Source organism: Polyergus mexicanus, unplaced genomic scaffold (genome assembly GCF_030449975.1).
Source record: "Polyergus mexicanus isolate NDT 795.1 unplaced genomic scaffold, iyPolMexi1.0 SCAF_6, whole genome shotgun sequence".
NCBI lineage: Eukaryota > Metazoa > Arthropoda > Insecta > Hymenoptera > Formicidae > Polyergus > Polyergus mexicanus.
The window spans coordinates 4,385,556-4,403,783 of record NW_027223326.1 but is presented as its reverse complement, the minus strand read 5'-3'; the positions used below and the strand labels follow the sequence as shown (position 1 = coordinate 4,403,783).

Here is an 18,228-nt window from a genome sequence, read left to right as displayed (position 1 = left end):
GTACTAATAAAATAACAATTTCCACGAAGGACGATAGACATGAAATTATGATAGAAAACCATTGTTCAGCAATAGGCAGACACAAGGGTATAACGAAAACATATAATCGCATTAAGAAAAGTTATCATTGGCTCGGAATAAAGGCAGACATACAAACCTTTGTTCGGAATTGTCGTTCTTGTCAGCTTAAAAATTAGTTAGAACAAAAACCAGACAACCAATGGTATTGACGGATATACCAGATTCTGCTTTCGACAAGATCTCAATGGATATCATGGTACTACAGAACGCTCTCTCATTGGCAAGCATAACACCTGACGAAATGGTTGATAGAATAATGAAAGAACCAGGATACACTGCAATAATAGCCGGCGAAGCCATGCACCTGATCAAGTGTGTACCTGTAAAATGCCGTTTGCGATCCATAGAAAGCTGTTACAACGAGTTACCAGTCACCTACAAGAATCAATCACTATTCTTACTACCCGGATCCAGAATACTTACCAAGACAGGAACACCGAGGGATTACAACGAACTCCTGCCAACGATGTACAACATCTACAACACCTGGTACCGGCTAATGCCAAAACCAATCGAATCAATGACGCCGCCAACGATACAGCCATTAACGAAACCAACATGGAAATACGTCAGCCCAACATCTCTCGCCACCAGCGGCATCTATACGAATGAGGACCTCGATCGTTTACGCGACCACATTATGTTCCCCATGGAGAAACCTTCCATGCTGAACACAATTGCACGAAGAGCACTTTGTCAGGAGATCCCCGCAGGTAGCTTGTCCTTGCTAAATTTATTTGACGAGAAAACGCTGGATCAGATAGCAGAAAGCGCAGGCCTGCGCCTATGGAAAGGATTCATAACATTCGGCTCTGCCAGCGCAGGAATACTCGCAATATTCATGATCATTCGGCTCGTGAAATTAATAGTGGACACAATCATCCACGGTTACGCCCTCCATTCAATCTACGGGTGGAGTCTACATCTATTGGGAGCAATATGGACATCGGTAACAAACCTACTCTTGTACATGTTAACTCCAAGCAGAAGGAATGACAAGGGCAATAACGGAAACCAGCATCTCGAACAAATGCCCCCGACAAACGAAGAGCTACCTCCCATATCCCCTTCAACAACCGAAAATCTGCATCCTAAAGCCCTCCTAACGTCAGAAGAAATGGCCCCACAACCCAGAGTATTTTATACGAGTGAAGTGCGCAGAGACTTTAAAGAACTCAGAAAATTGTTAGACGAATAGGAATAGGATAAGGTATAACATAAGAAACACTGTAAAAATTTAATTATACATTTGATTGCGTAATTTTGTAATATGTATACATAAAGGAAAATGTCGAATCACGATTAAACATTTTCTTTTAAGGGGGAGATGTCACATCCCGCGACCATTTTTTTCCGAATTTCCTTCCTTTATTATATTCTTGAAACTGGTTAAAAGAACTCTAAGTCCCTTTTACGTGATTCGAAAAGCCCGCCTTCGGCGGCCATGACACCTTGTTTCCTCTAGTAGCTAAACACGGCGCTACCATAGTAGCGCGTCGTCCCACTACCACGTATCCCCACTTGCGGGCGACGGCAGCGGCCGAGCCGCCGAAACGAAGGACGTCAGTGCAGGCCCCGACCAGTGTTGCCACTGGTAGGGATTTTTCCTTATTTATAGGGATTTTTATAAGCAAAATAAGCATAGAGACAGATAAATAAAAATTGATCAAAATGTAGGGATTTTTCTTAGAGATGAGATTATTCTTAGGGTGACGTCCCATGGCGCGTATGGCGATACGGTGAGGAGAATAATCAATTGTGATTAGTCAATTTCTTACGGTTTAGAACTTAAAACACTTATTGTAGACCGGAACTTAGTTGTCTTTTTTCAACGCATCTTATAAATAACTTGTCTAATTTTGTCTATGTCGGTGTGATGTTACGTAACGTTTTTTTTACAGTTTTTCATTAGCATCGCAGTTTTCGAGTTAATAGCAAAGAATGAAACAAACGTTTATATCTATCATAGTCATAGATATTGTGTATATATAAGTTATTGTATATATAAGTGACTTAGAAAAAATTGATATATATACAAATCCTGAAGTCCTGGCTATTGTCAAATTTCTCTAATGAAAATCTCGTCTACAATTGTCGTACCATACCGTCGTAAGCATCGTAGCAAATGTCAATAATTACAATATTTAATTTATTTTAATGCATGAGTATTAACTTAAGATTTGAGATTAGCATTATAATTTTACTTTTTCATTTTTGCAGAAAAATGAACGAAAATAGCAGTAATAATGATAGTAGCATTCCAATAAAAAAAGCTAAGGTTAAATGGAGGCGTCAAGCGTTTTGTCCAAGATGAAAAGAAGAATTTAAGGATGCTGCATGGCTTGCGAATGTTGAAGACGATAAATACAAATTAAAATGTTTAGCTTGCAACAAAATTTTATCTGCAGGAAAAGTGAGATACAAAAACATATGAATACAGCTCTTCATCAAAGAAATGTTAAAAGTCAGCAAACTATTAAAAATATAGATAATATATTTGTTAAGAAAGATTCTCCTGAGAAAATAGAAGCAGAAATCAGATATGCTCTGCTGGCAGCTGAGCATAATTTAAGTTTTAGAGCAATGGAACATATTATTAGTATCAACAAACTTATTTTTAAAAATGATCCACTTTCTAAAGAAATCAAAGTTCATCGAACCAAATGTACATCAATTGTGAAAAATGTTATAGCAGAAAACATAAAGTATAATATTAGCAATGAAATGAAAAATAAACATTTTTCTGTCTTTGTTGATGAGAGCACTGATTCAAGTTCAGATAAAAATTTATGCATTCTTGTCAAATATTGTAATGATAGCAACATTAAGATACAGTTATTAGATTATATAAAATTGAGTACAAACGGGGCCACTGGAAAAAACTTATTTAACAATTTTCATGACTGTTTAAAGAACTTTAATTTAGATATAAAGAATATAGTAGGCTTTTGCAGTAATAATGCCAATGTAATGTTGGGTAAAAATAATAGCTTTGCTAGTCACTTACTATCTGTGAATAAAAACATATTTATCTTAGGTTGTATCTGTCATTCAACACATTTAATGGCAAGCGCAGCGGCTGAACAGCTACCTACAAATGTAGAGGGATTAATGTATTCTTTATATACTTATTTCTCTAAAAATCCCAAACGTCAGGCTATCTTGGTAGAATTACAAGAATATTTTCAATCACAAAAACATAAAATTATTAATCCAAGCAAAACTCGTTGGCTTGCTCTTTTAAACGCTGTCCAGAGAGTTCTGGAGTAATGGAATGTATTGCAACAAGTATTTTTGTTAGCTTCAATTGAAGAACGAAATTCAAATGCTGATTTTATTTTAAATGAATTAAACAATCCTTTTACTAAGGCTTATCTGCAATTCTTGCAACATGTGTTGCCTGTTTTTAATAATTTCAATATATTATTTCAGTCAGACAAAATTTTAATTTCATATATTTTATCAGAATCTCAAAGATTTGTGAAACTTTTATGTATCAATTTTTTAAAACCAGATATTATTAAGGAAGAAAATTTTTGTGATATTAATATTTATCATCCATATAATTTACTTTCACTTGAACAAATTAATATAGGAAAACAAGCATTAAAAACTTTAAAAGATTGTAAGGATGTTGACATTACTGTGTTTAAAACTAAATGTATAAAATTCTACCAAGTTTCTGTAGAACAAGCCGTTAAACGCTTACCATTAAAAGATAAAATTTTAAGTGAATTTCAATTTATTATTCCCAAAATGTGTTTAAATCAAAAAGTTTCTATTACTAATTTATGTGATAAATATTGAATTGATAAGCTCATATTTTTTAAATCAAGAGAAGAAAATCTAGATATTTTTGAATTTTGGACAAAATTAAGAAATATAAAAATTTCAATAATGAATATTATTTTGGAAATATATGCAAACTTGCAGATATTGTTTTGACTTTGCCGCATTCTAATGCAGATGTAGAAAGAGTGTTCTCTATATGTTCAGATATAAAAACCAAAAAACAAAATCAACTCACAAGTTTAACAATAAGCGCTTTACTTTGCGTAAAAATTGATATGAAAAATTATAATTCAAATTGTATGACGTTTCCAATAGATAAAAAGTTAATACACGATTATAACAAAAATGTTTATGCGTATAAAAATAAGGAAAATAATAACACAATTCAAGAAGACTGTATTTTTGTGGAGTCAGATAACGAATAAGATTTTAAAAACCTATTTAATCGCCAAATTATTATTATTTACTTTTGTTGAATGAAACAATTCAAATTATTATTTTGTTTAATAAATAAAAATGTATATTTTATTTTATTATTATGTTTATCATTATTATGTCTTATTTCTATTGTGTTTGATACATAAAATAAATGTTTATTTCTTCAAAAAACTTCTATATGTTTTATTTAACTAAAATCAATCCGTACTAGTGGCTTATACCAATCAAATTACACAGTTTTGGTGGTTAGACCAATTGTATCATATAGAAATCATTTAAAAAAAAAACAAAGCGTAGGGAAAAGTAGGGATTTTGTTTCGGGTTAGTAGGGACAAGATCTTTTAGACCGGTGGCAATACTGGCCCCGACTTCATCAGTCTCATCCACGATCTCAAACCGACAAGTCTAAATCGGGACTCGATATCCAACTCAAATTCAAACTCTAACTCTAACTCGAATTCTAGTTTAATTCCAATTGTTTAACTCTAACTTTAGTTTAATTCGAACTCTAATTCTAACACTAAACATAAATTCTCAAGTGTATTAGCCACAGTGTATAAGTAATGAATAAATATATTGTAGTGTATTTGTTAAATTCTTGTTAATTATTTTAATGATAAAGCATTATTTCTCTACCTACGTGATTTGTTAACACTACCACGTACTCAACGCATCATTTTATTTTATTCCGCCACGCGACTAATAAGTTTTATTTCTTATTCTTAAATGTCTATCTCACGCTTACTCAAGTGGGAAACTAAAATTCAAATTTCGCCTGGCTTCATTCGCGCGCGCGTTCCATACTCACGTGCACATACACACCTAATAGCAATACAGCAGTGCGGTTCCTCGCACGCCACTATTGTTATTAGAAATTAATACACAGTACAGCTAATGCGGCCCATCGCACGCTGTATCACATACCACACACATATCTAAGCATGGCAGTGCGGTCCCTCGCACGCTACGCGAATATACATACATTCAACGTATAAAGCCAGTGTTCTTTATCTCAACTGTAATATTAACAAATGCCAAAGAACAGACGAGGCGGAGTAAAGAAACATGCGCGACATCAACTGATAGAATTATCCATCGAGCCTGTGAATTCTTACGAGTCTCAGTATATCGGAGTAGAATCACACTACGACCCTGAATACGAGGCATTCTTTAAGCATAATACAGTGAATTCACTCGTGGACCGGAACAATAATAATAGTATTAACCTCGTGGAGTGGCCAGCTAAATTGACTGCTATAACTATTCAACACCCATGGATCCCGCCTTTCGACATCAACGAAAAGGATCCGAGACGAACAACAGGTACCTACAAATACGAGCAGAAATTCTATACCGCTGGTACGACGCCGCAACGCCTGAGCATTGGGGAACTGCAGAACACTCCGTGTTGCTGGAATAACACACCACTATAGGGTAGGATCGTATCTATATTTTACCCGGCTATCTTTACCCAGTGGATTATATATATTACGGGACCGAGACTGTTCCTTTGGGTAACAATAACACACAAACTCGAGAATTGCTTACCCTTGGGGCTCCTAACCCAAATCCATTAGAAAAGTCATTAAGAAAAAAACCTTTTTTTCGACCCAAAGCCATTAAAGACCCTTTTAATCCAAATCCATTAGAAGAGCCATTAAAGAAAAACCTTTTTCGACCCAAAGCCATTAAAGACCCTTTTAACCCAAATCCATTAGAAAAGCCATTAAGGAAAAATCTTTTGACCCAAATCCAGTAAGAACCTTTCTTAACCCAAACCCTCTTAAGATTAAGTAACAAAATATCTTTAGAGGTAATAAGAAACCAACTAAGTTCTTACTGTTATCTTGGTCAACCATCTATGTGTCCACCGTTCATACAAGATGTGCAACGGGTATTCGGGATAGAAGAAACACAGACCCTTCCTTCTTATTTCTGTGTCAGGGCATCAGGGAGATGTCATACGTCAACTATAGCTGCTCTTTGTAACGGTTGTTTTCGCGATCTTCCGAGAAACAAATTGCACGAGTGGTCCGCAATAAATTTGCATACCGTTAAAGAAGGTTACGATACTCCCGATAGAATCGAATGTTCTAAATGCAACGAAGCGTTGAGCTTTGCTAGACTAGGAACATCGTGTTGTTTATGTATCGTTAAGCTCAACGAATTCCAACGTGACCCCGCGAACATAGATGAATTAATTAATAATTTTGAGCAGAATCTAGTGCTTCGTTCTGAGGATATAACCCAATTACCTAATCTGTTCCGTTAATCCAATCCTCACACCGATTAAAATCGCGTCATTGACCACGAACCTCACTTGCATTTTCGCGTATTCTACGAAAGTCCGGTAACCCTCAGTCACGGGTGATCCCCGGAAAACTTTCCGAAATAGCGACATAGCCCGATACAAATCCGAGAACGCGAATTCACCGTTTTCGCGCCGCGATAGTATGGGGACGTAACACCGAGAAGGATTATTCCTCAATTTCCTTGATGTTGTACAAGAATTTTCGGAATGAATATCTTGCTTACAGAAACGTAACTAAGACGTTCCGAACGAAGGAAACTTGCGACATAGCGATCTCAGCTCTATGTGCCGAGAAGGGTTATTCCTCAATTATCTTGATGTTGCACAAGAATTTTCGGCGAATCTCACTTACAGATACGTAACTAAAACGTTTCGAACGGACCAAGCTTGCGTACATAGCGATTTTAGCTCTGTGTGCCGTGAAGCGTTTCTCCTAAATTTCTTTGATGTACAAGAATTTTCGGCAAATTTCACTTACAGACACGTAACTAAGACGTTCCGAACGATCAAAACTTACGTACATAGTGTTATAGCCCAAAAAGGCTATACACGATTTAATAGATATATATTATTGTATACAATAAGGCATTGCTCAACGTGTAACGCGAATACAGATCACGTTACAAGCGTTGGCCGAGCAAAGCGCTGACAACGCGAGCCACGCGCGAAGCCCGAGCGACCGTGCAATCATTTCATTGTGAAAACGCGGAAATCAGGGCAAGCGGAAGAAGGACATTGCGAAAATGCAACGTAGAAGTCCTACTTAAAAGCGGAGTAAAAAGAAATAAAGAAATTGCGAAAATGCAAGCAAAGAAGTCCTACTTAGAACTCCTTAGCTTGCATCCGGATCTTGCCAAAATCAAGCGACACGACACATAGTCTTGTCGCTAAACGATCCCCTCCCAGCATATCAAAAGAAGATAATAAAGAGACCCATCGCTAACGAACGGCGGGCGGTCTTGATCATTAATTAATATTACGCGGGTAATCACAATAACTACCAAACGGGCAATCTTTACCATTAATATTACGCGGGTAGTTACCATAACTACCAAGGGGGCAATCTTTATTCCTAATTACCTCCACGCGTGTGAAATCGCCAACAGTCGGCAGAAATACATACCACGAAGCGAGAAGTGAGTCTCGAGACCGAAACTCGACTCTAGACACGCGCACGACAAGATATCGTTATCGCGATACGCGACGCGAGCAAAAGTGCGAAAACATTGTAATTAAGTCAAGTCACGAATAAAATAGATATTAATATATTTGTTTAAATGCAAAAATGTCATTTTTATTCAAATCAAGTCAGTGAAGTTCTCGGGCGGAGCCCGAATTCCTAAAGTCCTTCCGGCAAACGATTCCAACTACTGTGCCTCTCCTGGAGGCACAACATAATTTGGTGGCAGCGGTGGGATCTGCCGGGGTATCGCCAGAACTCACTCAAGACTTGTAAAAGACACGGTTGTGTTAAAAAGCGGGCACGCCAACAATCAATTCAATTGAAGTTAACGGACGGAAGCAGCAGCCAAGCCTTCCCCAAGACCTGCAAAGCACTCAGAGTGTAAACAGGCACGCCAGCACACGTAAAACGTAAGCTGACGGAAACCACAATCAACGGAAGACAACGCACGGACAACAGAACGAGCATCGCCACAACAACTGTAGTAGAAACGTGAGCCGCCAAGCATCACGACTTACGATAACTCTACAGACGACGCACCGACGCCGGACAACGACCGCCGTACGACGAGCATCGTCAGCCGTATCAGCCGCCGAGTGCAGGACTGCAGCGTCAGCGACCTACTGACACAGCGAGCGATCATGCGAGCCGTCATAATATTGTAAGTCCGAAAAATTTAATAAATATAATAGCGTGAATGTCGGAAGGTTCTAATATACCGAAACCGATAGCGAATCGATCGTGGATACTAAGCGAACCAGCCCGACGAGCGATAAGCTTAACATCGCGATAAGTTTAACATCGCGAGAAAATTTTGATAAAACGCGAAGAAACTTAGAAAAACAATACTCGAGCGAAAGCGAGACCGAGTTACCAGATAACGTCGTCACAGAACGCGAATTTCCGTTTAACAATTTTGACGAAAGCCTACTCCCGCGTAATACGACTGACCTCACTGACAACACTCAACGCGAGACTAAACGAACGCGACCGTATATTAGCAGAACTCCAAGTAGAGTATCCTTACGGCGCGAATTTTCATTAACTTCCTACGAAAGCGATCTATTCGATCCGGAAGAAATTTATCGTCAACAAGAAAATAATATGGCCGAATCGCGAAATCTACACGAACGCACTTCCGCGAACCCGCCACGAGGCGCGGTAGACGAGGAAATCGAATACATGCGATAATTCATTCGCCAGATGGACCGTGCGATAGAGGAGGCAAATCGCACGTTGCCTCCCGAACCAAACCACGGAGAAGAAAGAGGCAACGCGCACCTTCTCGAAATATTAAATGAAATACGCACGGAAGTAAGATCAGGCGAGTAATGCGAGTAGAAGACGCGATTATGGAGTTACCACGTCACGGATATAACCGCTCAGAAGATGGTAACGACGCGTTTAATGGAACATACAGACGAACCGCACGCGACATCAGAAGTCGACGAAGCACCGCTCCGAATTACTTACCGTTAAAAGAAGCAAGAGCAATGATGCCCGAATTTGACGGAACATCGTGACATAAGTTATTAGAATTCTTAAATGCATGCACGTACGCCGTTCAAAACATAAATCCCGCGGATGAAGAATCATTAATCCGAGCAATATTATTTACAAAACTGAAAGGAATAGCCATGCAGGATTTCGAGACACGAAATATTCAGACTTTCGACGAACTAAAACAATAACTTGAGACTTGTTACTAGTCAAAACAAAGCACGACACACTTACAGATCGAATTCAATTCGCTAAAACAAAAGCCGAATGAAACTGCGCACGCTTTCGGACAACGCGTTGATTTACTAGCGATGAAATTATATGATTCGATGATCGAAGGAAAGGAGCATTCCGCAACCTCAAAACGCATGATTCAACAAACAATCCAAGAGCAGGCGTTAACAAATTTCCAAATTGGATTACACGACAAATTACAAGTACTCGTACGCGCGCAGCGATACACAACGCTCCAAGAAGCGAGATCAAATCTAAAATACATATGGTAGAAGCAAGAAAAAATCTTAAACATACTAATTCGAGACACGGGCAAATCTGACAACTACTACGCACGCAACACTTAAATACGGAAGAAAAACAGGCTCTCCTACGGATATGCGAAGAATATTACGATACATTTCAGTTGGACGGAGAACCGCTGACGTGCACTGCGACGGTAGAGCACGAGATAAACACGCGCGCCGACACCTCGCCGGTGAACACGAGACCGTATCGTCTTCCCGAGAAGTACAAGACGGAAGTAAATAAACAAGTGCAAGAAATGCTTAAAAACGGCAAAATCCGAACAAACGCGAGTCAATGGAACGCACCCTTACTGGTGGTACCAAAAAAGGCCAACTCATCCGGAAAACCTAAGCTCCGAGTAGTAGTAGACTTTCGGAAGCTAAACGACTTAATAATAGGCGACTCATTTCCACTGCCCAATATCATCGATATACTGGACCAGCTAGGAAACGCTAAATATTTTACCACACTAGACTTAGCATCAGGATATCGCCAGCTACCGATGGCTGAGCAAGATAAACAAAAGACAGCTTTTTCGACGCCCTACAGACACTATGAATTTAATAGAATGCCGTTTGGATTGAAAAATGCGCCAGCAACATTCCAGACAGAAAATTCATAGAAGATTTTTTAAAAATAGCCAAGCCACTGACGATTAACAAAGAAAACGGAAAAATTCGAGTGGACAATGGAACAGCAAAATGCTTTCAAAATATTAAAAGAAAAATTAATGACTGCGCCAGTGCTAACGTATCCAGATTTCAATCAAGAATTCATAGTGATCACCGATGCTTCCGACTACGCAATCGGAGCAGTATTGTCACAAGGAAAAGTAGGTAATGACCGACCAATTGCTTACGCCAGTAGAGTTTTATCGCGAACGGAGCAAAATTACAATACAACCGAGAAAGAATTACTAGCAATTGTATGGGCTGTAAAACATTTTAGGCCATACATATACGGTACGAAATTTAAAATCGTAACCGATCACAAACCATTAATCTAGTTATTTAATGTGAATGATCCCGGATCAAGATTAATCCGATGGAGATTAAAACTCGAAGAATATCATTATGAAATCATTCATAAGGCCGGACGAGAACGCCGATGCACTGAGCCGCAATGTAATAAGAGAAGTGCATGAAACAGAAGAAGAGGAAGAACGAGAAATCCTTGCAATAGAAGAAGAAACAAACTCCGACGAAGAAAAAATATACACGGAGGAAGACAAGAAACAGATATTATATGAATATCATGATGCACCCACAGGAGGACATCAAGGAGTTGAACATCAAGGATGTAGAAAAATACATTGCAAAATGCGAATTATGCTAGAAAAATAAAAAAAATAAAAAACTAAAAAATGATTTCCCTGTAAAAAACAACTCTAAAAGATAAAAACCTTTAAAAAATCAAAAATCAAAACTAAATATGAAATCAAGTTAACTAGCCAAGTACATAGAAACAGTTCAGTTTGTAATTTGAAATAATATTTGTTTGATAAAATCAGTCTTGCATTTATAGAAATATTATAGATTTTCTCGAGAAAATTTAAATGCGCTTTATTTGTATAGAATTACGTTGTTATGCCCCCCCCCCTCCCAAATAAATATTATATATAATATATAAAATAGCACCATTATATTGCGGATTTTATTACAAATGGTACATCATAAAAATACTTAACTCTTAATGCAATAACGTCGTTCACATCGATTAATTTCGAGTTTAAAAGTGCCCCCTGCCAAACTGATCGAGTTGTTTTGAAATCAATCATAAGTTTTACCAGATAGGCCTGTAACGAAAAAGTTTAAAATTAAAGTGACATAAAAAAGCTTGGCGTGCCCGAGTCGCATTATAAGTCATTTATTTTTATTAATATATTGATAATGATTTCTGATAATTAACATTGATAATGATTTCTGATAATCTTTTGGAAATTTTTATTTCAGATCGGACACGCCAAGCATTTGTATGTCACTTTAATTTTAAACTTTTTCGTTACAGGCCTATCTGGTAAAGCTAATGATTAATTTCAGAACAACTCGATCAGTTTGGCAGGGGGCATTTTTAAACTCGAAATTAATCGATGTGATCGACGTTATTACATTAAAAGTTAAGTAGTTTTATGATGCACCATTTGGAACAAAATCCGCAATATAATTGTGCTATTTTATATATTATATATAATATTTATTTGGGGGGATGGACATAACAACAGTAATTTTATAAAAATAAAGTGCATTTTAATTTTCTCGAAGAAATCTATAATATTTTTATAAATGCAAGACTGATTTTATCAAATAAATATTATTTCAAATTACAAACTGAACTGATTCTACGTACTTGGCTAGTTAACTTGATTTTATATTTAGTTTTAATTTTTGATTTTTTAAAGGTTTTTATCTTTTAGAGTTACTTTTTACAGGAAAATCATTTTTTATTTTTTTATTTTTTATGAAAATTATTTTTTAAGGTAAAATTTTTTTTTAAATTATTTTTCAAGGGTAAGTATTAAACTTTTTTACGTACAAGTTGGGATTTTTTTATATACTTGGCGTTTTTTTTTACCTTTATAAGGTTTTTTTGTGGGATCTCATTGCTTTTTGTAAAAATTTAGAATTTGACATTTTTCCTGCAAAATATAAAATACTACCTTATGCAATATTTATATGCATGCGATTTTTTTTAAATTTATTTAACAGACAGGAAATTAAAAAAAAATTATATAAACAGTATATATTTACAAAACTTATACCATATTGGATATAAGTATTGAATACAAGATTATAAATAATCTTAAGTATCAAGCACTTATTTATCTTATTTTTATAGATAATTTTAATACAGAAATTAAACTGTATACAAACCGTATAATCCATAATAATAATATAACTAAATAAATATCAAAATATAGAAAGCAATAGGAAGGAAATTGTTTTTATTACGAAGATGGACTTGTTCCTTATTCATACTTTTAATATGAATATGACACAAGTCTATTCTATTGAATAAACGCATACATTTTAACAGTATATAATTCCTTCTAAAATGTATTCTAATAAATAATATAACCAAAAAAGATCAAATATTATTTGCATTTATTGATTTATTAAATATGTTTATATATTGCGGAATAGTGCAACACAAGAAGAAAAGTAATAAAGTGGTTAATAAAGTCACTAAGAAAATCGCGGAATAGTGCAAGGAAGGGAAATGATTTCTTCTAATCAATGTCATATTAAGCAAAGTTGATTATATTAGCAAAACAGCAAAACTGAGCGAATGTTTACATTTGAATAAATCTGTGCATTGTTAATTAACATATTTGTCATAAATACATTGTTGAAAAATGATTATGGAAGATTTTCGCCGACCATGTTTTCGAAAATGATAAGTTAATAATTATATTCGCGAACGCACATTCGTATATAATGTTTATTTAATTTTACATAAATATAATTATTGCATAATTAATATTTTTAAATTAACATAAATATGGCTAAGCAATGAGTTTATGTTAATAGCAAAATAAATCTTGTGAGAATTCTACCAAAAATATCATAAAAACCACAGCATTGAATATATATTTTTATTATTTGGCTTTATATAGAATAATAAAATGATAAAATCATATCGAAACACTTCTATAGTGTATACAAACATTTTGCGGATCTGGAATTACTCGCTACTTTTGGTTCTGAAAATGTAAATGTTTATTTATATTTTATATATAAAAGTATTTAATGCATAATTAATATTTTTAGACACTTACAAATAGCTAAACAATGAGTTGCATATTTACGTTAATGTAGCAAAACAAATCTTGTTGAATTCTATCAAAAATATTACATTATATACAGTTGAATTGAAAGCGTCACAGTTAGAGCCTGAAATAGAAATGTTAAGCATTAGTCAAAGAAGAGAAATAAGATAATAATTTTGTTTATAAATTATATAATAAAGGTTATTTATTTTTTTAGACTAAATTCTCGAGGGACAAGACTTATTGTTAATCTATTTAACTCTTTTTGATATTATGGTTAAACTTATTTTTTAAAACAATGAGAAACATGGAAATTGATGGTTTATTTGGATAAAACTGCCTTTTGCAATATAATGTTGTCAGAGAACATTAGAATATCTACCATCGACAAAAAGTAGTTTAAATTTGAATCAAAATGAAGAGAAAGAATTGATTAATGATACTAAATTGCAGATTTTATTAGAGGATTGTATAAAAGTATATAATAATTTGGCAGCTGCGTTGGTTAAAAGCCTATGCAGCTTTAGAAAATTTGAAACATATTTCGAGGTATCAATTACAAGATGTTAAAACACTACTTAATATTAGGAAAAATATTGCAAAAATTCTAATCTTTTTATTCACAATATTTAATCTTTTTTAAAATAAGTTTATTATATTCTTAATTTATATTTTACATATAGAAAATTTAAATATGTATATATATATATATATATATATATATATATTGTGCATATCGAAGGAACAATATTGAGACACAAAGGGGAATATGTAAAAGCTTATGCAATTTCTCTCTATTTCTCTCTCTCCACTGAATCCAAAAATAACATCCAGAAATGAAGATATTTACTACAGAAATAATGACTTTAAAAGATAAAATTGCTAAAGACGCAGAAAAAAAAGCATCTATTTTTACTTAATTACTTACTTTTATCATTTGCTTTTATATCTTTTGATGGATTTCTACTTCAACTACACCTAACATTTTGCGATATAGGTACTTATCTTTTTCTACATATTTAGCAATTTTATCGTTTAAGGTCATTAATTCTGTACTAAATATCTTCACTTCTAGATGTAATTTTCAGTGGAGAGAGAGGAAGAGATTGTATAAGCTTTTGCATATTCCCCTTTGTGTCTCAATATTGTTCCTATAATACGTGCAATATATATATACACATATTTGCATTGTTCCTATGATACGTATAATATGTATACACACATATTTGAATTTTCTACATATAAAATATAAATCAAGAATATATAAAACATATTTAAAAAGATTAAAGATAGTAAATAAAAAGATTAAAATTTTTGCAATACCTTTTAAGTAGCGCCTTAACATTTTGTAGTTGGCACCTTCATGTTTCACATTTTCTAAAACTGCATCGTAAGCTTCTGTTTTAATCAACACAGCTGCCAAATTATTATAAACTTTTATACGTTCCTATAATCAAATCTGCAATTTAGTATCATTAATCAATTCTTCCTTCTCATTTTGATTTAAATTTGAATACTTTTTGTTGATGACAGATATTCTAATGTTCTCTGATAACATTATATTGCAAAAGCCAGCTCTATCCAAATAATCAATTCCCATTGTTTTAAAAAATAAGTTTAATCATTATATCAAAAAAAGTTAAATAGATTAACAATAAGTTTTGTCCCTAGAGAATTTAGTCTAAGAAAATAAATAACCTTTATTATATAATTTTTTTATAAAGAAAATTATTACCTTATTTCTCTTCCTTGATTAATGCTTAACATTTCTATTTCAAGCTCTATGACGCTATAATTGTGACACTTTCAATTCAACTGTATATAATGTAATATTTTTGATAGAATTCCCAAGATTTGTTTTCCTATATTAACGTAGATATGCAACTCATTGTTTAGCTATTTGTAAGTGACCTAAAAATATTAATTACACATTAAATACATTTATATATAAAATATAAATAAACATTTACACATTTTCAGAACCAAAAGTAGCGAGTAATTCCAGATTCGCAAAATGTTTGTATACACTATAGAAATGCTTCGATATGATTTTATCATTATTATTCTAAAGCCAAATAATGAAAATGTGTATTCAATGCTGTGGTTTTTATGATATTTTTGATAGACTTCTCACAAGATTTATATTGCTATATTAATATAAACTCATTGCTTTTAGTCATATGTTATCCTCAAAATATTAAATATGCATTAATTACATTTATATATAAAGTACAAATAAACATTATATACATGAATGCGCATTCGCGCGTATAATTACCAGCTTATTCATTATCGAAAATATGGCCAGCCAAAATCTCCAAATATTCCTTCGATTCATTCATAATCATTTTCCAATAATGTATTTATCACAAATATGTTATAATTGATAATGCACTGATTCACTCCGCTGTAAGTATTCGCTCACCCAGTAAGCAATTTGATAACAAATTGTTGCCAAATTGGCATCAAATTCGCTCAAAACTTGGTAACAAATCCAGTGCCATCTGTGTCCGCATTAAGCGTGTGTTTTGGTGACAAAGCTTGTTGACATAACCTGACAGCAAATTGACGGCAAAAACCGAGCAAAGCTTGACATGATTTGACGTCAAATTGATGGCAAAAATCGAGCAAGATCTGCGCAAGACAATCTGATAGCAGATTGTCAGCAAAAACCGAACAAATTCTGCAGCTTTTGGCCATTCATATAAAAGTATATGTTTAAATAGATTTAAAGCCTTAACTCTAAGTAACAAAATGATGATAAGTTTTGGTCATTAAATGACCATTAGATAATTAGACATTATACAAAATCATATATTAATATGTTAAAACATATAGGTAAACTCAAATAACTTAATTTATAAAATTAAAAATCTTTTTGGACAGAAATTGTTTGAATAAGTGAAAATCAAACAATTATCTGTCCGATTTGCCAAAAATCAATTCAATATCTGAATTTCCTGTATAAGAATTGTGTCAAAAATTGAACTGATAGAAATATATATATTATAATATTATTAGCATTTTGTAGGCTTTATATACACTCATGACAAGAATTTGAATACGGGTATAGATAATGAATAACGCGCCGCATAGCGATAAGCGACTGAACTCTTTTATAATACTTTGTAATAAGCTGCAGATTTTGTTCGGTTTTTGCTGCCAATTTGCCATCAGATTGCGCACTCTAGATCCTGCTCAGTTTTTGCCGACAATCTGATGTCAGTCATGTCAGCAAGCTTTGCTCGGTTTCTGCCGCCAATTTGCTGTGTAGTTATGTTAGCAAGCTTTGCTTGATTCTTGCCGGCAATCTGCCAGTTTAATCGGTAATAACAACTCTTGTACCAAATTTGTAGTCTTTTTGCTAACAATAATTTGTAGCAAGCACTTGGCAATATCTGTTAGAACAAACCTGGCTGACTGGGTCAGTTTTATTAATGTAACCTGTAACCAAACTTTGCTCGATATGACATCGATTAAAAGAAATCACTTCTCTTCCTTACACTATTAATAGTGTATAAATTTAATAATTTTTTTTCACTTTATTACTTCTCTTCGTTGTTGCACTATTCTGCGATACTTTTATCACTTTTCGTCCTATTATTCCGCGATATACCCCTAACAGCACATGATATCATTCGAATATTCTATACTTGTACTGTGAACATACGTTACAGATATAATATACTGAGAATATTCTATAACATCACTTATAGTACATTATTTCTCGTATATTCTCAGAATATACCTTTACTATCTCTTACAGTATATTATTTTTCATATATTCTCAGAATATACTTTTGAATTACGCGAATTTATTTATTAGCGGATATATGTGTAGCATGTCATTTTAGATACGTAATTTCCGGTGTTGCCGGCATTTATCTCTTCTTGTACATCTGGTGACGACGTGCGATTATACACATTGTGATTAATCACAGGTAATCCTTTTCTTTTTAAACTACACTACTAAACATAAAAGATACTTCCGCATGAAAGATATTTTTCATATTTTTTATTCATACTTAATCATTTTCGATAAAATACTTTGCTACTGCAAAATAACCTCAAAATCGGATATTTTAAAATTTGTTTATTTATCGTAAGTTTATATTTCATAGATAAAAAATATTTTTATTATTACTAACACTCTCGTTATATTTCAACATTGCCACAAAAAAAGCGCAATCTATTTCTATACAAAACTCTACGTATATGTATAGAAAGCACACATGTACAGCTGTGATACAAAGCAAGAAATAAGTACAATAATCTTTAAAAAATTTACATTTTTATTTCCTTTACATCTTATGTCTTTCTACTTTTTTCTTACTTATTTATGTACACTGCTCATCAATGATTTGTTCCGTTGTTATAGTACACTGCATGAAGCAACAAGCAACAGAATAGAACGAGTCATTGATGGACGTGTATACCTTCCATATGTGTCTCTTATAATTTTTGAAATAACATTAGATCTAAATGTTTACAATCACATTTTTGAATTGATTTACATCATAAATATGTATAGAAATACTATTGTACAATGTTTTTAAATCAGTTTAAAAATATGATGGTAAACATTTAAGTTTAATATGTTATCACATTGATATCAAAGACATATATTTATATATG

General features: G+C 33.7%; 1 protein-coding gene across 1 annotated transcript; it reads left to right on the top strand.

Moving 5' to 3' along the window:
• The first annotated feature begins 220 nt into the window (after positions 1-220).
• LOC138934109 (uncharacterized) lies at positions 221-1,279 on the top strand. Its single transcript, XM_070297546.1, has one exon. The coding sequence runs from the start codon at positions 221-223 to the stop codon at positions 1,277-1,279; it is 1,059 nt and encodes a 352-aa protein (XP_070153647.1).
• Positions 1,280-18,228: the final 16,949 nt, after the last annotated feature.

Bases quoted from the DNA above. Each gene is read 5' to 3' on its own strand.
- LOC138934109 (XM_070297546.1), top strand. From the start codon at position 221: ATGGTATTGACGGATATACCAGATTCTGCTTTCGACAAGATCTCAATG.